General features: G+C 47.2%; 1 protein-coding gene across 20 annotated transcripts in view; it reads left to right on the top strand.

Annotated features, from left to right (window-relative positions):
* The window catches only part of Fnbp1 (formin binding protein 1), a 113,179-nt gene that overhangs the window by 29,602 nt on the left and 56,166 nt on the right, over window positions 1-27,411 (top strand). For 19 of the 20 annotated variants that reach the window (XM_034494091.2, XM_034494090.2, XM_034494089.2 and 16 more), the window contains exons 2-4: window positions 6,340-6,455; window positions 15,274-15,330; window positions 16,216-16,363. In XM_034494091.2, coding sequence (XP_034349982.1) covers window positions 6,340-6,455; window positions 15,274-15,330; window positions 16,216-16,363 — 321 coding nt within the window. Of the gene's footprint in view, window positions 1-6,339; window positions 6,456-12,226; window positions 12,357-15,273; window positions 15,331-16,215; window positions 16,364-27,411 lie in introns of those variants that run through there. The other variant, XM_076928466.1, reaches the window with a different exon arrangement.

Below are 27,411 nucleotides of genomic sequence, written 5' to 3'. Positions count from 1 at the left end.
GAGACCTTAGAAAAATACTGCTTGCTCAGTTGCCTTTCCTATGTAGCCCAGGCCTACCTACATAGGGATAGCACTGCCCATGGTGGGCTAGGCCCTTCTATGTCAATTACTAATTAAGTTAAAAGTTCCACAAACATAGCCATAGACCAATCTAATGGAGGTAATTCCTCAGTTGAGGCTCCCTCTTCCCAGGTATGTCACTTTGACAGCTGAGGCTAACTATGCCACCAGTGAATAATACATAATCATTCATGCCTAGGTGAAAGTGTCATTTGCAGTGTAAGGTGGACTGGTGGGTTACATTGTAACTATGGAGGATGGCTAGTTGCCGTGGTTTGTTGCTATGGCTGCAGATATCATATGGTGCCTACTCTTTGAGAAACTATTGGTGTGGTACCCAAGGAAGATGTCCAGTTATCTGCAAAGGCTATTGAACTACTCATCTTAGGGCTGAGGACGTGAATCAATGTATAGCCAGTGCCTAGGGTGCGAAGGCCATAGAGTCTACCCACAGCACACCTCCCACCCCACCCCCACTTTAAAAAGGTAAAGACTTGACCAGGTGCACACCTGTTATACCAGGACTTGAGAGGGCTAGAGGCTGAACTCAGGAGTTCAACATCATCTGTGGCTAGGCCTAGGCGAGCCAGCTCCCCCTGAGCCCTCTCTGCCTTCCTGAATGCAGTTGTCTTTCTTCCCAGATTCCACCTAGTCAAGATGGCCGCAGAAACAGAAGCAGCCCGTCTTCTCTGAAGCCACTCTTCCCACTAGGGAGTTTTGTTTAGAAAACTGCAGTTTTTAAGCAGAAAAATGGTTGACCTCAGATGTACGACAGTCCTTCTCTTGCAGCCTCCCAGGTGCTGGGTAACAGGCTGCACCACCTGGCCACGTTAGGAAAGGATACATTCTCAGTAACACCATCATCCTTGCCGGAGCCTGGGATACTTTCCTAAGGACCATTTACAGTGTGTGCTCACAAAGGAGTCTTTCTGAGATTTGGAATTTCTTCCCATTAAATTTTCCACATTTTAGTCAAGAATTTAAGTGGGCCGATTGGTTTTTCATCTGTTTTGAATTTTCCTCTGGCTGCCTTGTCCTGTGATAGTAGCAGCAGGGTGTGGTTCCTTCAGGGATGCTTTAACATTGCCTACGGAGGATGCTGGGCTTGGAGGCAGCAGGCATTCGTGTACTTGTTACTATTTAAGGCTTTGCTGTGAGGATCTTCTGTCCTGTTTGGATCCCGTGCTTTGAGAAATAGCTTTAACTACAGTTTGCAAAATGGTCTTGGTAACTGATAACTATTGAAAACACATCATTGAGGGAGGTCTGAGGTGTAGCTCAGCTAATAAAGTGCTTGCCTAGCATTCACAAAGCCCTTGGTTTGATGCTGGTACTAGCTTGGTGCTGCATGCCTGTAATTCCGTTGTGTGGGCGATAGAGGCAGGAAGAACAGAAGTTCAGGGTCATTTTGGCTACATAGGGAGTTTGAGGCCAGCCTAGACTACGTGCCACTCTGTCTCAAAACTAAAGCCAGTGAGAACACATTACTGGTCAGTGAACCTTGAAGGGCAGTCAGTTCCTTGTGGACAGGTTTTTGTTGTCGTCGTTGTTTGTTTGTTTGTTTGTTTGGAAGAAATTAAGGCTACCCAACCTTGCTACAGAGAGTATCAGGCAGGTGTATCAGGGAGATTGTCAGCGAGACAGTGAAATCCAAGAGCAGAAGCTGTGGAGAGCTTTCAGAGGTAATGGTGCTGAAGAGAAAATGCAAGGGGAGGGGGGACGCGGCAGGGAGAGTTGTCTTGTTCTCACTGCAAGGCTGCAACCTTGAACTTCACCTTTTCTACTGAGCTCCGGCCCCAGCTCTTGATATACATATAGATATAAAGACAGACAGACAGAGGATATAACATTGGAGGGATGTGTGTATATATACATGGTGTGTGTGTGTGTGTGTGTGTGTGTGTGTGTGTGTGTGAATGTGCTTGTGGAGGCCAGAGATCAACCTCAGCTCTTATCTTCAGAAACAGCATCTAAACATCTCTTTAGATACAGGGTGACTAGGTTGGCTAGTGAGCCCCAGGGATCCCTCTGTCTCTACCTACCCAGCACTGGGCACTTTGACGTGGGCATTGTGGATCAGACGTGGGTGTTCATGCTTTCATGGCAAGCGTGTTAACCACAGAGCCATTACCCCCCAGCTATTATTTTTCAGTAAATCTGGTCAATATGAAACTAGACCAAGAAAGGGTCACTGACCAACAGAGCACTTGTGGGAAGTCTTAGCCTGAGTGCTGGGAGCTGTTCATTCATAACCATCACTTGAGTTTCTTGTGTATTTGCCTTTTCCGACTGTTTACAGAAACCTGCCGTCTTGTTTACCTTGCTCATTTGCTCAACAAGCCTCCTCTGTAGAGATATCATAAATAAATAATCTTCTGAGCAGTGTTTCTTACAATGGAATCTGGGAGGTGTGTGGGGTGGATTGAGGACAAAAAAGTGATGAGAATTTTAAATCTTCATCCCTAGTTTTTTCTGACATTTTAAAAGATTGGTTGTAAAGATAAACATTTTTTTTTTCACAGGGGTTATCTTCGGATCATTTTAGTGGCATAAGACTCCATGTGTCCTAAGTTGACACTTCTTTGTTCTCTGCTCCTGGCTGGAAGCAGGACTAAAGCATTTAAGCTAGACATGGTGACCATAAGCCAGTAATCTTGGCATTAGCTGTCAACTTGACAGTGTCACCTGAGAAAAGAGTCTCAATTGAGGGAATTTCCACACCAGATTGGTTTGTGGACATGATTATGGGTGCTTGCTTTGATTGTTAATTGATTCGGGAAGGTCCAGCCCACTGTGGGCAGCACCATTCCCTAGGCAGGTAGTCCTGGGCCACTTAAGAAAGCTAGCTAAGCACGAGTCTCTGAACAAGCTGGCAAGCAGCATTCCTCCGTGGTGTCTGTTTGAGTGTCTCCTTGAATTCCTGCCTTGACTTCCTTCAATGATGGGTTATGAGTCGGAGTGTAAGCTGAATTCTACACTTTCTCCTCTCTGTTGGCTCTAGTCAGGGTGTTTTATCACAGCCACAGGAAGGAAATTAGGACACGTGACTCTGATTGACTCAAGGCTGATGCAGAAGCGAGCTGAAAGCACAACTCAGCTCCGGCATCCAACAATGCTGGGTTGTGTTTGAAAGAGGTTGATCACACACAAGGAATCAAAAGACAAGAGGAAGCTTTTAGAAGGGGTGGGTATGTATCTGTGGGGTAGATTGTGGTGATGATTGGTCTCATGGGTGCACCCTTACCTTCAGACACTTCACGTTATATATGTTAAGTGTGTATAGCTTTCACTGTTGTTGACAGAGACTCACTATATTTCTCAGGCTGGTCTTGAAATCCTGGGTTCATGTGATCCTCCTGCCTCAGCTTCCTGAGAGGTGGGATTATAAATGTATGCATCACTGTGGGCAGCCTCTTTAAAAAAATTTTTTTTTACTTTATTTTATTTGGGGACGGTGGCTTGAGACAGGGTTTGTCTGTGTAGCCCAGGCTGTCCTGGAACCCCTGACCTCAAACTCAAGAGATCTGTTTACTTCTGCCTTCCAAGCACTGGGATTAAAAGTGTGTATCACCACACCCCTGGTAGGCGATTTTATTTTTAATTATTACTTGTATGTATATGTTCATGGGTGTAGGTTTGACCACATAAATAAACGTCTGTGGAAGTCAGAAACCTAAGATCCCCTGGAGTTGGAGTTACATAGGACAAAGTGGATACTGAGAACAGAACTCCTGTTCTGCAAGAGCTGTATGCGAACTAACCATTGAGCAGTCTCAGCTCACCCTCCGCCTTTATTGAGATGGTGTCTTATGTAGACCAGGCTGTCTTCAATTTTGCCATATAGCTGAGGAGGACCTTAAGCTTCTGATCCTCCTGCCTCTACTTTCTTAGTGCTGAATTGACAGGGCTGTGGGTCACACACAGTTCGTGAGGGGTTAACAATGGAACCCAGGGCTGCCTATGCACTAAGCAAGCACTCTACCAACTGAGCGCTGTGCCAGTGGCAGTCCTAGCTCAGGGATGGGGCTGGAAAAAAATGCCTGAAGTGTGCCAGTTATAAATTGCATGTCTTAAGACCTTGCATGTTTTAGAGAAAGGAGCCAGGGATTCCTGGGCATGGTAGGGACGCCTAGCAGAGCCGTTGAGAGGGTTGGCGTCCTGTGTCAGTGAAGTCCCGGAGCTGGCCAGACCCTCACTCTCTCCTGAGGTTCCCTCTGAGGCAGCAGTGTGCCTCCCATCTGACCTGGCTGGAGACTCTTCCTGGGATGCTCTCTCTAATGCATTCTCTGGCTCTGTTCCACCACTCTCAGGCTCCACTTCCTGGGCCAGTCCTCCCTGCTGTTCTTGTGTAGGGCTGCCCACCCCCTGGCACTCGGATCTGTAGCTTCAGACCAGTCCACTTCCTGACATCCTCCTGTGAGCTTGGTCCATCTGTACTTGCAGGCTCTGCTGTGCATACCAAACCCTTTATTCACACAGCCACGCTGCAAGCTGCACGGAGTCTTCCTCCCCTGTGTGGACTATTTCTTTACCTGCAGGAAGCAGACCCGAACTCACCCTGGAGCCCTTCCCCCTTGCTCACGTCTCCCTCAGAGTCTGCAGCCCAATCTGTCACTTACAGTAGCATTTGCCAAGTGTCAGAATGGCGTCCTCCTCCTGCTCTCATTTCAGACTGTTAGGACAGTCTCCAGACCGTGATTCCAAGCAGATCTGTGGTCACAATCTTGTAAGAGTAGCTTGTGCTTTCTCGAGGGTCCAAGTTCCTTCTCTGTGCATTGAAGGCCTTGGATAATCTGACCCTACTCTCTCTCTCTCTCTAGTTTCATCACCCCTGCCCATTCCCTGGTGCCCTCACCTGCACTCAAGGGGAACAAACCCATGTGACTCTCAGCTTTCTCCACAACCAGGCATCTGCGCTGGCTGGCACACCTACCTGTCTCCCTCTTCAAAGCAGAAACACCCAGCCTCTGCACACGGTGTAGTCTAACCCTGCTCAGTTCTGGTTCCCTGGGTCCAATTGCTTTTTTGTTTGTGAGAATAACATAGCAAAGTCCACACTGAGCTATTTTACTCACTTGAAGAAAAGCAAAATTTGATAACTGTACCCCTACCCTTTCCACTCTCCAAATCCAAGCTGCTGGTTCTTTAGGAAAAAAAAGGGGGTGGTGGCTGGGGGGGGGGGCTGGAGAGATGTCTCAGCGGTTAAGAGCACAGTCTGCTCTTCCAGAGGTCCTGAGTTCAATTCCCAGCAACCACATGGTGGCTCACAACCATCTGTAATGGGATCTTCTGGCATGCAGGCATATATACAAATAGAGTACATGTATATATAAAATAAATAAATAAAATCTTTTTTAAAAAAGATGCAACGTGGGGTGCATGTCATTAAGCCCAGCATCCCTGAGGCGGAAGCATGTGGATCTCTATGAGTTCCAAGCCCCTGGTCACGTATCAAGTTCCAAGCCAGCCAAGGCCACATGGTGAGACCGTGTCTCACCAAAAGAAGGAGAGGGAAAAGCTAGAGAGAGAGCCTAGCAGTTAAAAGCACTGGCTGCTTTTCCAGAGGACCAGAGTTCAATTCCCAGCACCCATGTGACAGTTCATTACTGCCTGTAACTATGGATTCAGGGACCTGAGACCTTCCGGTTTGCATGGGTACCAGTCACACACTTGGTACACTTATGTAGACACAGGCAAAGCACCCACGTACATAAAGCAAATATAAGAAATTATTTTTTATTTTATTGGGTATGTGTGGGCACACGTGCCTGAGGGTACTTAAGGAGTCTAGGAAGGGTTTCTGATATCCAGGAGCTAGAGTTAAACCTATGGGCTGCTTGTCATGGGTGCTGAAAAGCAAACTCTGGCCCTCTTGCAAGAGCAGCAAGTGCTCTTAACTACTGAGCCATCTCTTCTTCCCTAGAGTCCTCGCACGTGTGTGTGTGTGTGTGTGTGTGTGTGTGTGTGTGTGTGTGTGTGTGTATCTCACCTGTCAGCTTTTGGCATCTGAGACATTTTCCTTTGTAATGGAACATTGATTATATATAGAAGCAATGTATCTAAAAGGAGGAGAGAGCAGGGATGTTAACTCTGGACCATGCTCTAACCAAATTTGGTGATGTTGATGTAAAGCTCTGAACAGACACCCCCATCCTCAGTGTCATCATGGAAAATGCTAGAGCCGCTGTCCGGGACCGGTGAATGATGGAGAGGGTGGCTCCCTAGAACTGGAAGCCATAGAAAGAGTCAATAAACTTCCCTCTCTCTCTTTTCAAACAGGATCAGTTTGACAACTTGGAAAAACATACACAGTGGGGAATCGATATTCTTGAGAAATATATCAAGTTTGTCAAGGAGAGGACGGAGATTGAACTCAGTTATGCCAAGCAACTCAGGTAAGGCAGCCTGAAAGACCGCTGGGGTGCTGCACACACAAAAGGTTTATTTCTCTTTTTATTAAAAATTTTATTACATTTATTTATTTATAGGGCAGGGGAGTGTGTGACGGGTGCTTGTGTGGAGCTGGAACACAACCCAAGGAGCTGGTTTTCTCTCCTTCTATGGTGTGAGTCCTGGGAATTGAACTCAGATCATCAAGTTTGGCAGCAAGCCCCCCACCCCCACCCCCATCTTGCCTGCCAGAAGGAAACACAGTTTCTGTTCTCATGTCACTCTATGTGTGTGTGTGTGTCTGTGTGTGTGTATGAGAGAGACAGAGACAGAGAGAAAGAGACAGAGAGACTGAGAGACAGAGACAGAGATCTTTTCTTATAAAGTAATATGTCATTGGAAATAGCTGTTTTTAATATAGAAAATTAATTTTTATGAGAGCAAAACTTTAGAAAAAAAAAAGCTGTTAATTTACGTTTGTTCAATTTTCATGTCTGAGGCAAGGTCTCATGTAACCCAGGCTAGCCTTGAACTCCCTATGTACTGGAGGCTGGCCTTAAGCTCCTGACTCCCCTGCCATCACCTCCTGAGTGCTGGGATTACAGATGTGTGCCATCTCTCTGGACTCAGTCCCTGCTTTTTTTTTTTTTTTTTTTTTTTTTTGTTGTTTTTTGTTTTGTTTTGTTTTTTTGAGACAGGGTTTCTCTGTGTAGCCCTGGCTGGAACTCACTCTGTAGACCAGGCTGGCCACAGTCCCTGCTTTTAGGTACTGTGTTTTGTTGTGTTTTCTTTTGCTGTGCTGTGTTCTGGTTTATTTGGCAGCGCTTCCCAATGACACCTGGGTCTTGTGCCTCCCTACCCTCACCCGACCCTCTGCACCTGGCCTCTAGGCTCGGGTTTTTGGAATTTTTTTTGTTCCTTTTTAAAATTTTTTAAAATTTTATTTACATTGGTTATCTGTCACTATGTATGTCTGTAAGGGTGTCAGATCCCCTGGAACTAGAATTAGACAGTTGCGAGCTGCCATGTAGGTGCTGGGATTTGAACCCAGGTCCTCTGGAAGAATAGCCAGAGCTCTTAACCATTGAGCCATCTCTCCATCCCTGCTTTTGTTTTCTTTTCATGATTTTTTTTTTTTAAATTTTGGAGACTCTTGGCTACCAGTAAATTTCATGTTGAAATACACATTTGTAGGGGACCCCCACATGTAGGGCTCTCAATTGGCCCAGCCTCCCCAGGAGCCTCGATCCTGCCAGGTGGCTTGGCTCCACAGAGCCTGCTGTGTGTTTCCCTCAGATGTGAGCCCTGTCTGTAATCCTTTAAGAGTCTGACTTCCTTTACTCTCCATTGGTTGTGAGCTTCATCTGCACCGTGGTCATTTGCGTATGTTTTCACTGCTGTTTATTGTTGTGCGGGTCTCCAAGACTTCTCCTGTCTGCTGTCACTAGGAAGCTGGATGTTCCCATTCCTGCTGGTGCTTTCTTTTTTTCTTTTAAATTTTAATTAAACTGTTTATTTACCTTGTGTGTGGAGGAGGTGGACATGCCACTGCTACATCATATGAGGTCAGAGGCCACTCCCGGGAGTTGGTTCTTCCACCGTGCGGGTTCTGAGACTGAACTCAGGTCCTCGTCAGGCTTGTCACTGAGTGCCTTTACTTACTGAGCTATCTCGCCGGCCCAGCACACCCCCACTAGTGCATATCTGAGCCCTTTTCTTCCATTATTCTAGGATCAGGACTGTGATCACAGAGTAAAACTCCGCCTGGCTTTGATAAGACTGGAACTAATTAGTGTTTGCAGAGGGAGTGGTCCCCAGGGAGCAGAATTTGAAAAGAATTGTTCTAAAGGAGATTTTAGCTAATTCCACGCACTTGTGCCCAACACACCCACTAAAGAGAGAAGTCGAAGTAAAAAAGCAGAGAAAGGAGATTCACTCAGTGTAGCCACGTTGGGAAGAGATATAAAGTCCAGAGGCCTCCAAATCTGTCCTTGGGTCCTGAGAAGTCATTTGAATATAAAGCAAGAGTGTGCAGGCTAGGCAGCCTTGGCTCATCACTGGTCTGTGATGTGACACTAGTGTGTCCTGCATGGTGATGGTGACTGTCAGAAGTTTGCATCATCACAGTACCAATTAGTGTGTGTGTAGGGGTGTGTGTGTGTGTGTGTGTGTATGGGCTGTGTGAAGTGTGTGTGTGGAGTATGTGTGAAGTGTGTATGGGGGATGTGGAGTATGTGTGTTTGTGTTTTGTATGTGTGAAGTGTGTATGGGGTGTATATGGAGTATGTGTATGTGTGAAGTGTTTGTGTGTGGTGTGTGTGTGTGAAGTGTGTATGGAGACTGTGATATGTGTGTGGGAAGTGTTTGTGTGTGTGTGTTGTATTTGTGAATTGTGAATGGGGGTATAGAATATGTGTATATGTAAAGTGTTTGTGTATGTGAAGTGTATATGGGGAATGGGGGAAGTGTTTGTGTGTGTGTATATATGTAGTGTGTGGCGTTTGGAATGTATGTGTGTGATGTGTATGTGGTGTATGTATAGTGTGTATGATGTATGTGTGTGCATGAATGCATGTATGGATATGTGTGTGTGGTATGTGTGTAGAGTGGTGGGGTTGGGATGTGTATATGTGTGTTTGTGTATGTGTGGGTGTGTGTATGTGCGCACATGCCACACCACAAATGCAGAGGTCAAAGACAACTCTGTAGAGTCCGTTTTCTCCTTCCACCTTTATGCATGTTCCAGGGTTCAAACTTGGGTCACCAGACTTAAGCACCGCTACCCACTGAGCCATCTTGCTGGCCTTGTCCAGCCCAGCTTTTGCTCTTTTAGCCCCAGCATGAAATTCCTTGGGACATTTTAGTTCCTCGAAGGCAGCTGTTTGAAAGAAATGGAACAAGCGCCTGTATAATATTCCCTGTCCTGGCAGGAAGCACATGCACTTTCCTTACCCTTTAAGATTATCTGAGAACTTTGTTTGGAACAGGAGATATTTTTAAATTGTCGATACAGGGCTGAGGGCATGGGTTATCGGAGAGTGGGCTTGTCTAAGTCACATGGAACGCTGGGTTTCGTCCCCGGCACTACATGTTTGGGGTACATCGCAGCACCTGGTGGTGGAGTCAAGAGAATCAGAAGTCCAAAGTTATCCTTAGCTGTGGCATCTAGAATGCCACAGGGTCATTGCTTTTGTTTAAATAAGCATCTCAGTGTGAGCTATGGACGGTTCTCAGCAGGACACATTTTGTTTATATTGAATAACTGGGCTACAGAAACCAAGAAAGTATGTTCTCTACTGTCTGGGTCCAGATCAGTTGTTTCTCAAGCCCTGCAAGAGGCTGGGTCTCACTAGCAAATGGCTGCTTCACACTTCAGTCCGGATCTGTTGCCATTCCATTTGTGGCTCAGCACATGGGAGCCAGGTGGGAGCCAGGTGGATCGCTGTAAATTTGAGTCCTTGGAAGGAGAGAACTGACTTCAGAGAGGGAGGGAGGGGAGAGAGGGAGGGGAAAGAGAGAGGGAGGAAGGGAGGGAGGGTGAGTAGGGAGCTGGCCTTCCTTAGTTTTGCGTCTTTGTTTCTCTTTTGCTGGATCCTGTTGCCTCTGTCCGTCAGTCTGTCCGGGTACTGTGGAGGTCTGTCTGTAACGGCAGTGGATTTGAGAATGCTCCTTTGTCCTCCTAGGAAGCATTCTTCTCCCCTGGAGACCAAATGACAATCTCTTGGGTTCCTCTCACCTCACAGATTTTATCCTTGCTGTATCCAGCGTCCAGTTCCTGTTTCTTTCCCATCTCAGTCTGCACTCTCTCCTTGACCCTAGCTGTGTCTGGTTTTAGGGCCTGTGGATGGAGCAATCACTCACCCCAGACGCATCTCTCCAGCTGTTCCTCTTCCCAGACTCTAGAAACAGCTTACCTAAACTCATAAGAATTTCTAAACAATGCCTGCCTGTGTCCACACCTGCCTGACCCCTGACCTTTCCACCTCTCCTGGGAATGTGTGGCCCTGCCCACCTTAGGACAGGACCTCCAGGGCTCTCCTCACCAACCCATCAGGACACACCATCCACTTCACTGTACATACTGACCCAGGATCCATCTACCTCTTGGTGGCTGTATGCTACCTCTGGGTGCAGGACACCGGTGTCTCTTGCCCCAATCATTACCAGTTGAGTCGGCTTGCTGTCCCACCATCTGCTGGCTTTCTATGAAGCAGCCACATTAGTTCCTTGGCAACTCCCCATTTCCTTCTGATTAAATTTCCAAAGTTCTTCCAAGGGCAGATGCCTAAAAGCCTTGTGAGTCTGGGCCTGGACTCTTCGCCGGTCATGCCTTTTTCCTTTAAACATGACTGCTGCATGGCCTCTCTGGGAAAGTCTGGGGCCAGTCAGAACATTTTCCTTGTGGGCAACTTTGCCTTTTCTGAATAAATCTGTGTCGTGTGACCGCACATCCACGCTCTGCCTGGATGCCAAGCACGCTCTTTAATTATGTCCCAGTTTTGGCACTGTGATTATCTGCTCCTTCTTGTTAAATTAGATAAAGTCGGGTGTGTTTATTCAATGGCCACTGCTGTGTTTTTTTGCCCAGAGTTCATTTCCTGAGTCTGACATTGCAGGTCTTGTCTGTCTCAGGCTTTTCTGCCATCTTGTGGGGGTGAGTTGTTTATTTTTCTTGTGTGTTTTCATTTTTCTCCAGGCTGGGTCTTCCCTCCTTCTCTCCATCTCCCTTACACACTTCTGACGGTATTTGACAAATCTTTTCACATTGGGTGTGCTTGACCTGGGGCAGTTTGATGAACTGGCTGAGCTCACCTCCTCGGTCCTCAGCGCAGGGGAGTGATCCTGTTCCTGCCTCCCTTCACAGCTGTACGATTTGGGGCATATTGTTCCCTGGGAACAACTGTAAAATGTGAATGGTGAGAATTTCTGCCTTCTAAAGTTGGTGAGTTATTTTTCTCACCCTGCTGACCAAATACCAGCATGTTAAACAAGGAAGGGTTTGCTCTGGCTCTCAATGTTAGGGGGACGCAGTCCAGCATGGTGGCAGGAGCTTGAGGCAGCTGCTTCCATGGTGAGTGTAGTCAGGAAGCAAAGAGGTGAATGCTACTTACTTCCTCCTCGTTATTTGGTCTGAGACCCCAGCCCGTGGACGGTGCTGACCCACACAGGGCGTATCCTCCCTCCTCAGCTAAACCTCTCTGGAGAAGCCTTCCCAGACATACCCAGAGGTGTGCATCCACACTGAATCTGAATCTAGTTACGTTGACCATGAGGATTGCTGGTCACAAGGACCAAAAGAGATGAGGTTGGAAGTCTTCCGGCTGACTCCCAGCATGCACAGGACACTAGCACATTCATCAGGAGTGCCAGTGGCCCTGGAAGTGACTGTCCCTTGCGATATTCCCGTCTTTTTATTCCAGTTCTCTCTGGGGCTGACCTGTTGAGTTTGCTCTCTCTGGAGGCTGGACACAGCTGCCTCTGAGAATCAGCTGAGGAAGGGTCCAACTTAGGGATTCCAAGCCATCGTCTGTCCTGAAACTCCTAGGCGTTTTGGGCTGTGGGCAAGGTTATTCAGGAGAAGAGGCATGCTCCCATGGAATCCCTAGGTTTATGAGGGCTCCCTATGTGCACAGCTTGAGACCTGAGGAGTAGACACCACAGACAAGCCCAGGTCCTCGGAGTCCACAGATGGGAAGGGACAATGTGGATATTGTCAGGGCAGTTTCCCTGTCCCTGAGTGTTTCCTCTCTCTGTTCAGTTTGTTTCTGTCTGAACTGACTCAGGGAAGTGGCCTTATTTACCTTTGTGTGGCCAGCTGGGTGGAATCAGCGTCCATTCTAAGTTGCCTCCAACATCTTCCATCTCTGCTCTTCTCAGAAACACCTTTCCAAGGTGTGGGGACCGAGGTGAGCATCCTGCTTCATTTCTTTATTGTCTGATAATGCAAACTTTTACTCTCTCTCTCTCTCTCTCTCTCTCTCTCTCTCTCTCTCTCTCTCTCTGTGTGTGTGTGTGTGTGTGTGTGTGTGTGTGTGTGTGTGTGACTGAGGAGTCAACTAGTATATGCATGTATGTGTGTTACTGGGGATTCAAACCAGGGTCTCATGTATGCTAAATCTCTATACCACTGAGCTACATCCCTGTTTGTTTTTTGTTGTTGTTGTTGTTTTGTTTGTGTGTGTGTGTGTGTGTGTGTATTTTAAGGCCATAAAAGCCCCTGCTGGCTTTGAGCTTACTCTATAGTCCAGGCAGGCTTTGAATTTATTAGGATCTACAGCCTCAGCCTCATAAGTAGCTGGGATTATAGGACTGTGCTCTGGCCAGATTCCTGGTCGCCTTCTATTTGATGCCTTCCATTTTCTGGGAGAGCACCCTTCACCTTCTGCCACCCTGATTCAGATATCTCGTGGTAACTGTTCAGAAAAATAAAAGAACAGATCAACACATTCCTAGGCTCCACCCTAGACGTTCTGGTTCAGGGCCCAAGTATCTGCTGTAAAAGTCCCCTGTGGTAGGGTTAGCCAGATCTGAGCCAGCAGCCTCAGTATTTTCCTCTTCTCTCCTTGTTATTCTACCCAAAGAGCTGGTTGACAATAGAAAACACACTGGGTTCCTCGCAGATCCCAAAAATGTGAAGGTGGTATTCTGAGGGATTCCCTGCATATGTGTTTGGAAGAAAGAAAGAAAGAAAGAAAGAAAGAAAGAAAGAAAGAAAGAAAGAAAGAACAATACAAGACTGGAAAGCCTGTCCCCAGGGCAAGAGGCTGGGAAGAGTTTATAGAGAAAGGACCTTGGACTTGGGGCTTTGGGGATGCTTCAGTGGGTAAGAGTGCCTTTTGGTCAAGCATAAGGATATGAGTTCAAATCCCTAGCACCCACAGAAATAACTGGTCATGTCCATTTATGTCAGTAATTCCGAGCTGCAGAGAGTGGAGACTTGAAGGTTACCAGGGCTTGCTGGCTGCCAGCCTAGCCCCAGGTTCTGTCTCAAGGAGACAAGGCAGAGAGTGGGAGAAGAGGACACTTGCTGGCCTCTGAGTCTCTGCATGTGTTTGTGGGGCTTGGATATGACTACAGCACACACCACACATTTACTGGAGCCTTTGCTAAAAAGTGGGAAGTGGGAGCGTGGTGGCACATGCTTTTAATCCCAGCAATTTGGAAGGCAAAGATGTGAGGGGCATTTCTGTGAGTGTGGGGCTAGCCTGGGTTACATTAGGACAGCCCGGTCCTGGGCATAAAGTGTTCCAGGCCAGCCAGGGCTCCAAAGGAACTTAACAGACTATCCCCCATGACAGGTCTTCGATCTTGTTTAGGAATTGCTGGTAAAAGAACCCCTGTCGTTGCCATGGTAGCACATATCTTTAGTTCCAGCCGTTAGATCTCTGGATCTGAGGCCAGCCTGATTATATACTGAATTCTAGGAAAAGAGTACCTTTTTTAGCTGGGCATGATGGCACAGGCCTATAATCCCAGCACTCAGGAGGCTGAGGCAGGAGGATCAACCCAAATTCTAGGCCAGTCTGGACCACACAGAACAAGCCTTTAAAATTTCTTTTATTTTTAACTAATTAATTAGTTAATTAATTAAATTAATCAGAAGGCATCCTGTGGGAATTAGTTCTGGCTATCAAACTCATGTTATCTGGCCTTGGGACCAACCTTTATCCACTGAGGGAGCCCTTTTGCTGTCCCTTATAAAGTGACATTTGCCACATCTAGTCAGGCTCCGCTTCCTTCTGTCCCATTTAACATTCACATTATTCTATGTCCAGGACTAGAAGCTAAAAAGAAAATGTGGATTTAATTTTGTTAGTTTGCTTGCCTTGAGGTGTTGTTGTTGTTTTGAGACAGTTTCTCTGTGTAGCCCTATGTGTCCTAGAACTCAGTGTGTAGACCAGGCTAGCCTCAAACTCACAGAGAGCCACCTACGGGCTTGGACCACCACCACCACCTGGCAAATGTTTGTGTGTGGGGTTTTTGTGTTTGTTTGGTTTGTTTGTTTGTTTGTTTGTTTTTTGTAAACCACAGTTTGAGAATCTTTATGTGAGGTGTGAACTTAGAAGTGGAATTTTCAATTTATAAGTTATGATTAACAAAAGGAATGGTTACTATTTAAAACTGCACACTAAAACTATCAGGAAGGCAGCCACGGGCTCTTCAGAGCTCCCTGCACCCCTACACAGAAGAATCTGTCGATGAACTCAGCCCTGCCCACCCCGCTTTGTCCCCGCCCACCCCGCTTACAAAAGCACAGGCACACACCTGGCTCTGGAGTGACCGACCTACGTTGCCGCCTAGAGATAGATGAAAGGTCTTTCAGTATGAAGTGCTTCTCCTTTTTTGCCTCCCCCCCCCCCAAAAAAAACAAACATTTACAGAAAATGTTGCTTTTTAAATGTGTTTATTAGGTAAGTCTGGTACATATGCACACTTCTATAGAAGAGCAGCCTATAGGCTTAAGTGTGTGTATAACCTGTCATTTATTGGACTCACAATCTTTAAACATTTTTTATTTATTACTGTATATGATACTTGTGTGACGGTGTGTGTACCACAGTGTGCAGACATCACACGACAACTTTGTGGAGTCCGTTCTTTTCTTCCACCATGTGGATCCTGGGGAATTAAACTCAGACCATCAGGCTTGGCAGCAAGCTGCCCTTACCCACCGAACCATCTTGCTGGCCCCACAAATGGGCTTTAATTGCGCAACTTTATGACTTAAAAAAAAAAAAACTACTAAGGCGAATGCATCATCTGTCATTCCTGATTCTTCTGTGTATTTCCAAATAAGGTGATACATCTTCATTTTTGCCCTAGGAATCTTTCAAAGAAATACCAACCCAAGAAGAACTCAAAAGAAGAAGAAGAATACAAGTATGTCTATTGCTGGCACATGTGTGCTGAGATGTGTGTGTAGTTGGTGTTGTGAAGCAGGCAGGAGGGAACTGCATCTTGTCATATAAGTACCATCCTACCTTCCTGTCTGTCCATGAACCTGGGGGACACAATGAGAACCTGGACCCTGGGCCACTGGACTCACTTTAGACTGTTTTCATTAAACTAATTAGGGAAACTTGTAGGAGGTCTTGCAAGCATGCGTGGGCAGTGTGGGAGGTAAGCCCTGGAGCAGTGGTTCTCAATCTTCCCAGTGCTTTGACCCTTCACGTAGTTCCTCCTGTTGTGGTGACCCCCAAATATAAAACAATTTCATTGTTACTTTGTAACTATATTTTGCTACTATTATGAATTGTAATGTAAATATCTGATATGCAGAATATCTGATGTGTAACCCCTGTAAAAGGGTCTTTTGACAACCCCCTAAGAGGTCACAACCCACAGATTGAGAACCACTGCCCTAGAGTCTGGGCTCCCTTCTGTATCACCAGAAGCCCCACTTCACCTGCTCATCCAGCCAGGAGCCATGTCCGTCTCAGTCAGCATCGGCGGGTCCTTGTGCATGGTGGAAATACTGTCTTTGATGTAGTAGGTCCAGGGGCCTGGTGTACTTTATGGACACGGGCCGGTGAGTTTGGGACCATCTCTGGTCTGAGAATAAACAGAGGCAGAGGTTACATTTCACAGAGCACCTGTGGCCGGGTTTGGGTTGTAATTAATTCTGAGCTGTTGTGTAATGAACCGGCAAGATCCTCTGGGAGGCAGATGCAGAGCAGACTGATTTTAATTACTATTTCCTCAAGTGAAGCGTGTGAGGATGGGGGTGGGCTTGTCTGAGAAGGAGCCGGTGTGGTCTGTCCTCAGGTACACGGCGTGTAAAGCGTTTCTTTCCACCCTGAATGAGATGAACGACTATGCCGGGCAACACGAAGTCATCTCCGAGAACATGACGTCACAGATCACGGTGGACCTGATGCGTTACGTTCAGGAGCTGAAGCAGGAGAGAAAATCGGTAATGCATATTGGGGTGTCCTCCCCCATGGGATGGACCAAAGACAAGGATGTTCTCCCAGCTGAGAGCCACAAGGAGTGGGGTGTGGTGGCTTATGTCCATGCTCCTAGCACTGGGAGAGTTTGGAGGGGGCAGGGCAAAAAGTTTTCTGCAAATTCCATGACCACATGTGCTACACAATGAGTCCCAGGCCTCCAGGGCTGCATAGTGACACCCTGTCCTAACAAGCACACCTTAAACAATTGAGCAGTAGAGGAAGCAGGTGGATCTGTGTGAATTCAAGACCAGCCTGGTCTACATAACGAGTGCCAGACCAGTCAGGGTGGCATAGTGAGACCCTGTTTTAAAAACAAACGGGCTGGAGAGAGGGTTCATTGGTTAAGGGCACTAGCCGAGGACCCAGGTTTGGTTCCCATGGTCCACATGGTGGTTCATAACCACCTCTAACTCCAGTTCTAAGGGATCCAAGACCCTCTTTTGGCCTTTTTGGGCACAAAGCATAAATGTGGTATGGATATATGAATTCAGGCAAAATATGCATACATATAAAAATAAATATAAAATAAATAAAATTAGAGCCAGGTGGGATGGGGCACATGGAAGCTGGAGGCCAGCAGATCAGACATTCAAGGCCAGTGAGTACGGCGTAGGCTCGTGGGTGCTACATGAGTCCACGTAATACCTGTTGTGATCTGTGTGCAGAGGTCAGAAGACAACGTTCAGGAGTTGATTTCTTTACCTGCTGAGCCATCTCATTATAGCTGGTGTCTTGTCAGTGGACATTCTAAAAGCTTCCCTTGCTAGGCTTTCCACACACTGAATTAGCTGAGCCAAGCGTCTGTCCACAACTCCAAGGTTGGAGACCTAAGGTTGACAACATTCTCTGCTGGACCAGCCATTAAGGGCAGTGTTATTTGTTTATTGTTTTGTTGTTTTTCAAGATAGGGTTTCACTATTTAGCTGTCCTACAAATCTGTAGACCTTTGATGGCCTCGAACTCAGAGATTTGACTGCCTCTATCTTCAGGTCAGCTGGGATTAAAGGTGTTCGCCACCACACCCAGCAAGGCATTTTATTTTGTGAAACAGCTAGGAAGCAGTGAGACAGAACCCTGGGGCTCAGAAGAAAACAATACCCCCTAGTATAAAGATAAAATTCTGGACCACCTGGAATCTGGAGCCAGCCCAGGCCTGCTGTCCTGCTTTTGACCTTGCCATGATCTTTGCAAAGGTTTATCTTCCTGTTTAGGGCTCCGACTTCTCTACTCACAGGGTTTAGCATTTTAGCCATCTCCCCAAACAGAAACTGCTCTCCTCTTTGTAGCAAGTATCCGTTCTGTCTCAGAAGTGAGTCAGAAGATGGACAGCCTATCAGAGCCCCACCCTTCCCTGTCCCACTCCTCCTGCTGTGTGGTCCATGGCTGGGTTCACTGGCCTCAGAGCCTTTGTACAGGTTTCCTCCCTGAGAACTCCTTAGGAACGTTTCCTTCTCCCAGCAGACTTTCCCATCTGCCACACTTAAAATGCCTCTCCCTTTTCAGCTTTTCTTGCTTTGCTATGTTTTGGTTTTTGCAACAGGATTTTTCTGTGTATATGGCCCTGGCTGTCCTGAAACTCACTACGTAGAACAGGCTGGTCTCAAACTCAGAGATCCACTTGCCATGCCAGCACTTTTAACCTCTGAGCCATACCTTTAATTCCTTACATTATTCTTTCCGCATAGTGCTTAACCATATCTAGCTTTTGGGGAAGCTGGAGAAGCACTAGAGACAGAACCAGGACTGTGTGCATGCTAACCACTCGCCCCACTAACCCCGCCCCACTGCACCAGGAGGTGTTGAATGGAATTGCTTGCTTGCTGGTTTTTCTCACATCCTACCTCACTTGAAAATGTCTGCTCCTCCAGGACAGGGATGCCCTTGCCTACTTCATCAAGCATAAAGAAGGCAGGCGTGCAGGAAGTGCAGGGGAAAAAGGAATAGCACTAACTAGAAAATAATAGAGGTGGCCAGGGCTGGGAGTGCAGCCCAATGATGAGCACTTTCCTAGAGTTAACCAGTTAGGGACCAGAGGTGCAGCTCAGTGCTGCAGACCTGCCTCTCATATGCAGAGCACTGTGTTTCATCTGCGCGCACACACACACACACACACACACACACACACACACACACACACGTTAATGTCTGCTTAGCTTATAGATAAGGACTGTTATACGCCCTTGCTAGCTTGTAAATAGATTATCTCATTTATTCATTGTTAATCTGTTTTTACAATCTGTTATGTCTTCTCCTAAATCATGTGCTTTAATTTTTTTTTTTTTTTTTTTTGAAGACTTCTTTTAAGCCAGTGGTGGTGGCGCACGCCTTTAATCCCAGCACTGGGGAGGCAGAGGCAGGTGGATTTCTGAGTTCGAGGCCAGCATAAATTCCTGGGTAGCCAGGGCTACACAGAGAAACTTTGTTTCAAAACTTTCTGTGCCTGTGTATGTGTGTGTGTGTGTGTGTGTGTGTATGTGTGTGTGTGTAAAAGAGTATTTTGCCTTCCTGGTGCCCAGTGAGGTCAGAAGAAGGTATTGGATCCCTTGGAACAGAAGTCACAGACTGAGCCCCCATGTGGGTGATGGGAAGTGAACCCAGCTCCTCCACAAGGGCAGCCAATGCTCTTAACCACAGGCCTGGCAGTCAGAGGTTCTGTTAGGAGGATCTGCAGACAGATGCTATTTGTCGAAGCGTTCTGCAATTAAATTAGACTGGCATTTAAGAACATTGTGGAATCTCTAGACATAATGGAAAGACTGTCAGCAAATACTTATTTGTGGAATTTTCATATGTGGCCTTGTGAGCCATCTCTTCTTTCCTGTATCATAGCTACCATTATTTTGAAGGAATATGTAGTTCAGTGTGGTAACACAAGCCCTTAATCCCGGCATTTGGGAGTTGAGACAGGAGGATAACATATTAGAGGATAGAACCAACTATCTAGCAAGAAACTACCTCAAAAAGTGTGTGTGCCTGTGAGTGTGAATGTGAGCATGTGTGAGTGTGTGAGAGTCAGTGTGTGAATGAGTGTGTATGTGTGAATGTATGAGCATGTGTGTGTGTGTGATTGAGCGTGTGTGAGAGTGAGAAAGAGTGTGTGTGGTGTGTGTGTGTAAGTGTGTGGTGTGTGGTGTATAGTGTGTGTATGGTGTGTGTGTATGGTGTGTTTAGTATGTGAGTGTGTGTGTCTGTGTGATATGTGTGCATGTGTGTGTGGTGTGTGTGTGTGTGTGTAAGTGTGTGTGAGAGAGAGCAAGATGGCTCTGTGGATAGATCTTGGCCCTCAAGCCTGATAACCTGTATTTGATCCCAAAGATTCCCATTTTGGAAGCAGAGAACTGACTCCTGCAAGTTGTCCTTCTTCCTCCATTACACAGGATGCTTACATATACACATAGATACAAAATAAAATTTAAAAATAAAGTAAAAAAAAAAATCCAGTGTGGTCGAGATAGAGGCAAGAAGATCCTGGACTCAAGATCTGCCTCAGCTACACAGTGAGTTTGTGGCCAGCTTGGGCTGCAAGAGATCCTGGCTCAAAACAGCCCTAGTGGTGGCACACGCCTTTAGTCCCAGCACTTGGGAGGCAGAGGCAGGTGGATTTCTGTGAGTTTGAGGCCAGCCTGGTCTACAGAGTGAGTTCCAAGACACCCAGGGCTACATAGCAAGGTACTGACTCAAAACAACAACAAAATCACAAACAAAACAAAAAGCTTGCAGGACTGTGTCCTGTTTGTTTTTCAGTACAGTGATAGTCTGGGAGATTATAGCCCTGCACGGCTTGCTCTTCTGATAGCAGTAGCTGACACTTGTGGTGACTTCAGGTTAGCCTTTCCCTCAGGAGGTCTGGGATGGTGCCTACTACTCAGGTGCCTGGAGCACACGGAGGCTGTTTGGATCTGTTGGGTCATACACCTGGGAGTGACACAGAGGCACCCTGGACCTGAGGGATAAGCATGGCTACACGCATGCTTCCCTGGCGTCTGTTTTCTCCTCCCTCTTTTATGTAGGTTATGGGGCTCACACTTAGGCTGGCAGGTTTACTCTCTGGCTGAGCCATCTCCCTGTACTTTATAGCCTCAGTTCTCCATTTAACAGAAGAATTGTTTTCCCGGGTGTTCTCTGGAAAATGGATTGTTTTCATAATCAGATGTTTAGCAGATAACTAGTCATTCATTTGTAAGTGAATTTACAGCTCCAGCACTCAAAGCCAGACCCTTGAACAAGCTACACAAATACTTTGAGCTGTACAGTTAAGCTGTCTGCTTGGTTAAGTACTTTTTATTGTTCTGTTGATCTGTAGGCTTACTGGTTTTGACTGGTTTAGATTAAACAATTCTGCAATCAGCTCTTCTTAACTCTTTGTTTTGAGACAGGGTTTTGCTATGTTCCAGGTTATCCTGGAATTTAGGATGTAGCTGAAGGGGACTTTTAAGAGCTCTGGCCTCTAAGGGGATGGCAAGCTGGCCCCACCATACCTGGGCTAGCTTTTCCCTATGTGGGAGGCAAGATTACCCCCACACACACCGAATTTCCAGAAGTGAGGTGAGCTTAAAGCAGACATTCTCTCAGCATCCTGGTTTATGGCCTTTGGTCAGTCTCTTATCATTTACCAGATTCTGTCTCCAGCAGAGTTACCAATCAGTTCCCGAGCTTTTCTTCACCTCATACTGCAACCTGGACTGACTTCTCTGACTTCAGGTCCTTGAGGAGGTGACAGATAGCACCACTGTCGATGCCTGTACAGTGAAGGGACCCTCTGGAGTTTCAGAGGCTGGCAGAGCTCCACTTTCATACCCGCCTGGGGTCCAGCACAGTGAAAGCCACTAATCTCAGAGGCGGAGTTTGTAGAGACCAAGGAGCCCAGATGTCAGCCTGTGCAGAGCAGTGTCAGGCGCACTTCTCTCTGTGCCTGGAGAATCTGCTTCACTGATCACCAGGCAGTGAGCTTTGCTTTTTCACCAGGAACCAACGAGGAAGTTATAGAGGAAACGATTACCAATGCCCTTGATGGCACTGGAAGCTTTCACAAGCCTCAGCATTCACCTGCTGATTGGTTGGTTTGTTTCGAGACAGGGTCTTTAGCAATCCAGGCTGGCTGTGAAGTCACTATATCGCTAAAGATACACCTGATCCTCGGCCTGCATAGCCTAAGAGCCAGGATGGTAAGCATGCACTGGCTCGCCCCATTAAGAGGGTGCTGGGGATGGAATCCAGGCCCACTGAGCCGTTTCCATGACATGGACCAAAGAAGTTTAAGCTTCATTGTGCACACTTGCCCTTCCAGCCCTAGTGGGGCTCAGGGGTAGAGGGTTCAAGACCAGCTAGACTATACCAGGGGACCCTGAGTCAGGGTTGGGGGCGGTGTCATCCCAGCCCACAAGACAGCCCCCACCACACGTGCTGTCTGGGGACTCCTTCTGTCTTTGCCCTTTTAAAGTCTCTGTGTCCTTTGTTTCCATCTGTGGAAACCGAGCTGTGTTTAAAATTCCAGAGGGGTGACTGCTCCTCGTGCAATGTGTGTTCCTTTAATTTTCTTGTTTTGTGTTTGAAGCGGCTGTTTCCACAACAGTGTACCGGTTTTGCTCCCGTGGCCAGCGGTGGTCACATGAGTTGGCCACACTGACCTCTTGCAGAGTGAGGCACATGGTCACCTACAGGACAGCAGTCACTGAAGGAACTGTCATCTCTGTGTCCCTTTAAGCTGATGTTTCCTTTTCTTTAGGTTCCACGTTAGGTGGCCAAGTTGGCCTCTAATTTAGCAGTCTCCTGCCTCAGCCCCTGCCCTGCCCACCCCATCTCACCCCACCCTTAAGTGTCCCGGATTTCAGCCTCATGGCACAAGGTCCAGCTTTTCCCCCCTGAAACAAGGTCTTGATATGTAGCCCCGGCTATCCACCTTGCTCTGTAGACCAGGCTGGCCTCAAACTCAGAAGCGACTGCCTCTCCCTGCTGAGTGCTGGGAGGCCCTGCTAAATTCATTTTTTTAATTCTCTCTCTCTCTCTCTCTCTCTCTCTCTCTCTCTCTCTCTCTCTCTCTCTCTCTCTCCCATTCACATACTTGTGGTTCCCAAGGTCAATGCTGGGTATCTTAACTCATCACCTTATTTCCTGAGACAGGATCCTCACTGAATTTGGAGCTTGACAATTTAGTCAGGCTGGCTGACTGGCCAGTGAACCCCGGGGCTCCTCCTACGCCTGCCTCCCTGATGCTAGGATTACTGCGGCCTCCTGCCGTGCTCAGCTTTCTAAGTGTTGCCAGGGATCTGAGCTCAAGCCCTCACAGTCTCACACAGCAAGTACCTTATCTACTGAGCTAGACAATTCTCTGAAGGACGTTTCTTCTGTAGAGACACAAGTACAACTCAGAACTGAACTGAGAGCTGGGTGCAGTAGCTCACGCCTTTACTCCCAGCACTTGGGAGGCAGGCAGGTGAATCTCTGAGTTCCAGACCAGCCTGCGCTACAGAGTTCCAGAACAGCTGGGGCTTACTGAAGGCCCTGCCCTGTCTTTAAAAACAAAACAAAACCTGAAATGGAAATGAAAACAAATACTTGTAGGGGACCTCAGATTCCTCTTGGCTTTTTTCTTTCCTTCTTTTCTTTTCTCTATCTTTTTTCTTTCCTTTGTTTTTCTTTTTCTTTTTTAAAAGTCTATTCTTGTGTTTTAAAAAGAGAACCAAAGCTTCTTATTACAGGGAGAGTAACTAGCATTCCTCTGGGTCCCCAGAGATGGCATTTCCTGTCCCTTTTCTGACAGGAGAGAAGAGCGCTGGTGACTTCATCCTGGGCTCCCAAAGCGGCCCTTATATCTTTGTCCTGGAAACAATCCCTTTTTATTCAGAGCGGTGAGGGCACGGTTCTCCAACACACTCCCTCACTGTCCTGAGAAGAAGCGCACTGCCATTGTTTGTTCGTAAACAACAAATGCATCTGGCAAATCTGCTTCATTTGTTCAAGTTTTCTCACTGTTCAAACCACTGTTTTCCCTCCAAGGAGCCAGCTGGAGCTGGTGACCTCTTCCTGAGGTCAGTCCTGCACAGAAGGATGGGGAACGGAGTGTGGGTCTCCGTGGGGGAGGGGTTGGGAACAAACATGGCAGAAGAAAGGCTGCAGGGAGCATCACCTCATGCTCAGAGTTCGGGTATTGTTAATGATGTGCAGTGCATCTCTGGGGTGTCTTTATGGAAGGTATCCACATAAGGGGTACAGCAAATGTGAACACTTTCCACACACTTATATAACAGCCAGCCAGAGAACTTCCTGTCTGGGTTTTTAGTCAGAATTATCCAACATATGATTTTTTTTTTTTTAAGATTTATTTATTTATTGAGACAGGGTCTTGCTCTGTAGCTCAGGCTGGCCTGAAACTCACAGAGAACCATCTGTTTCTGCCTCACTAGTCCTAGGATTAAAGATGTGCCACCGCACCTGGTGGCTACTTTTATTGTGTGTCTGTGCAAGTGAGTGAAATGGCTGAGAGGCCAGGAGGGGGCGCTGGACCCTCCTGAGTGGGAGTTACAGGTGAGCCACCTGGCGTGGGTGCTGAGAGCTGAACAGGGCCGTGGCTCCAGCCTCAACTTTTTAACACACAGCAAAACTCTGCTGCCCTGCCTGGCAAATGTGGAAGTGGTTTTCTGGAGAGAAGACCCTGGGTGTGGGTGTGGTTAACTTTCCTGGTTTGAGATAGGCTTTCATTTCCATCCTGACTGCCTTTCTCTTCCACAGGACATCCCTCCCCCTTCTTCCTGGCCTCCACTCCTTCCTTTTTATAAGCTGTGCACAGCTTCCTGTCCATCCTGCCCTGCAGGCTTCTTCACGCCCTGTAATCTGCAAGCTGCCAGGTTTTCCCTTAGTCTTGCCTCTGGCTCCTTCACTCTAAGCCTGAGGCTCTGCCCCCCCCCCCCCCCCCCCCCCCCCCGTGTCCATTAGGAAATTAAAAAGTGAAGAAAGTGAAGGCTGCAGGGACCAGACCTTTGAGGCTGTAGAGACCAAAAACTGCAAGACTGGAGCTGGAGCGCTGGTTTCCCAGTTAAGAGGTCCATCTGCAGAGGTCCTGGATTTATGAGTTGAAAGATTGTAGGTATTTATAACTCCAGTCTGGGGGATCCCAGGCCTCTTTCTGACCTCCTCAGTATCAGGCATGCTCAGGATACACGAAACACATGCAGGCAAAACTCTTGGACTTATAAAATTAAAATAACAAAACAAAAGAAACTTTAATCTTTAAAACAAAAGAAAAACAGGATGTTCAAAGTTGAACTTAGTAGGAACAGTGACCTCCTTCAAACAAGAACTTGTCCCTTTATAAAGTATTATTGTTCTGGCAAAAGGCTGGCCTTGTCCCCTCCCCCAGCCTTCCTCAGCACTTGGTTGTCCCCAGACTCTGCTGAGTTAAGCATTTGAGTAAGGGAGGCTCAAGAAACCAAGAAACGGAGGTTTTGCAGAAGCCCAGAGTAGGACATTAGGGACCTTGTACTTCGTGTTAGTCACTCGGCCAACCAGCCTTACCTTGACAGTTAGGAGGCAAGTGGCCATCAGACTAGCTAACAAGGGAAAATTTGTCAAAAGGAGCATGTAGGGGTCGAGGAGATGGCTCAGTAAATTAGTAACTATTTGCTTTATAAACAGGACTTGAGCTTGAATTCCTAGTGTGTAAAGCCCCAGTGTGGTGGTGCATGCCTGTAGAGGTGGACAGACCCCAGGAGGTCACCTGTCCGCCAGTCTAGCAGAACCAGTGAGCCCTAGGCTCAATGAGAGATCTTCAAAAATAATAAAATGGAGAGTGATGGAGGAAACCACTGGCTTTTGACCTCTGGCCTCCACAGGTGCACATACTCACAGAAGGGCATTTACCAGAACAACCAGGAGGGAACTGCTCCTGGCCCTCTCTCAAGTCAAGGGTGAACCCCTGAGGAGCTCAGAGTTTATTGTGTCCTTGGTCAAGGGACTCACTCAGCCAAACTGGAAGCCTCACTGACTGGGCAGCTTCAGGCAGCAAATCTAATCAGACCCAAGGGGCAGAGCCCTTTACCGTGTAAGCACAGGTCCTGCGGCCTCTGGCCGCTCAGTCAAGGCCTGCTGATTCCATTCGAGTCTGTTGGAAGCATGTTAAAGGGGAATGGTAGTTTTAGGATGCTGAGTGAGAGAGGTGCCATTTTCTCTGTGTAGCTGTAGTGGGTTTGTTGTTGTTGTTTGTGTGTTTGTTTTCCTAGAGCTGTCATCCTTGGCGGTCTCTCCCTGCTTTAACTACCCACCTAATGAGGAGGCTTCTCTGGTGGGTGTGTCATGCTAACCCATGCTCTCAGACCCCAGGCCACACTGGACTGAACTCTGGAATCTTTGCCCTGCCCCCCTTTTCCTCCCTCTGAAACTCAGGCCAAATGCAGGGTCATTCTAAACTTAAAAGAGACTTTATTTTATCAGGCATGTGTGTAACGGTGTTCAGTTGGAGGTCAGAGGACAGCTCTGTGGATTTGGTTTCTCCTCCCACCTTGAGGGAACTCTGCTAAGATCTCTTCAGGTTAGGGTCCAGGACACCTGTGGACAGGGACAGCAGATGGCTAGAGGTCAGAGGACAGCTTTGGGAAGCTGGTTTCTCTCCTTTCACCAGGTGGGACCCCAGATAGAACTCTGGGTATCTGTCTTGGCATCCAGCACTTTTATCCACTGAGCTATCTCTAAGACCCGGGACTTCTGTTAATTCATATCTGATTCTGAACTCCCAGTGTCTTGACCAATCAGAGGACATCTATGGTGGCTGCTGGTGGGGCTAGCATTCGAGTGGTTAGAGTCCTTTCACCTGCAGTGTCACCAGGCAACAGCCTCCATTCTGGAGTCTTCCCTTCACAACATCCAAGTTCAGACTCACCATAGGTTCTGCTCAGTCAGACCCCAAACCACCAGTCCCCCTCTCTAAGCCCATTTCCTTCTAGCATCTTGCCCTGACCTGGCTTTCTGGGGTCCTTGGAAGGTAACAGTAGTCACATAGGCCTGCCTGCCATGAGGCCTTTCTGTTTTAAAAGATTCTAGAGCTACTGAGAGGGCCCAACCGATAAAGCTTAAACCCTAGGGACCCACCCACTGGAAACAGAGAACCAACTCCAGCAACTTATGTTTTGACCTCCACATGAGCTAAGGCATCCATCCACAACTCCGTCACACAGATCATCTGCACACCCAACACACAGTAATCACTCGACATCTTTAAAGGTTCTAAGGTGCAGTTTCTATTCACAGAAAGTCCACAGCCCTGTTTACACCGTCAACATCTGTATTCTCCCTGTTTGTAGGGACAAAGCGAATACCCACCAACCAGCGAGCGGCTACATACGAGTGGTCCGTCTTTTATCGGTGGTATATTTTTCAGCCAGAAAAAAAAAGAATTAGTGGGCAGATACATACTACAACAGGATGAAGTTTGAAAGTATCCTTTCATGTGAACAGGAAGAAATAAAGTCAGAAGAGGCTGGGGGAGGAGACAGCTAAGAAGTACAATTTTTTCATTTGTGGGAGTGAAATATAACATGTTAACTCCCCAGTGCTCAAAAGATGACCCCAGTGATTGCTGTATGCTTTTCTTTTTAGATGGGCTCTCACTGTGCAGCCTTGGCAGGCCTCAGGCACCCTCCTGCTTCTGCCTTCCCAATGCTGGGATTAAAGGTGTGTGTCACATCTCCTGGTGTGAGGGCTGTCTCAGTGAGGCATGTCTGTTGTTTTTGCAAGTGACACACAATTTCACATTCACCATTGCTGTGTCTGAAGCTTGGGCTCCTCAACCGGGCTCAGCTTATTTTCATTTCCTCTTAACTTGTTTATCATTTAAACTTTGGTTGTTGTTTGAGATGAAGGCCTCACTTGGGTCTGGCTTGAACTTCTGGAAATCCTCCTGCATCAACCACACTTGTCCTGGATTACCAGCCTGAACTCTTACATTCCTTTGGACCACACTGACTAGAAGTTCAATGTTTGTTTGTTTGTTTTGCAGGGCCTCACACGTACTAGGCAGGCA

The sequence above is a fragment of the Arvicanthis niloticus genome, chromosome 2, assembly GCF_011762505.2.
Source record: "Arvicanthis niloticus isolate mArvNil1 chromosome 2, mArvNil1.pat.X, whole genome shotgun sequence".
In the NCBI taxonomy this organism is placed as follows: domain Eukaryota; kingdom Metazoa; phylum Chordata; class Mammalia; order Rodentia; family Muridae; genus Arvicanthis; species Arvicanthis niloticus.
The sequence above is the reverse complement of the archived record's forward strand: the minus strand, read 5'-3'. Positions and strand labels throughout refer to the sequence as shown.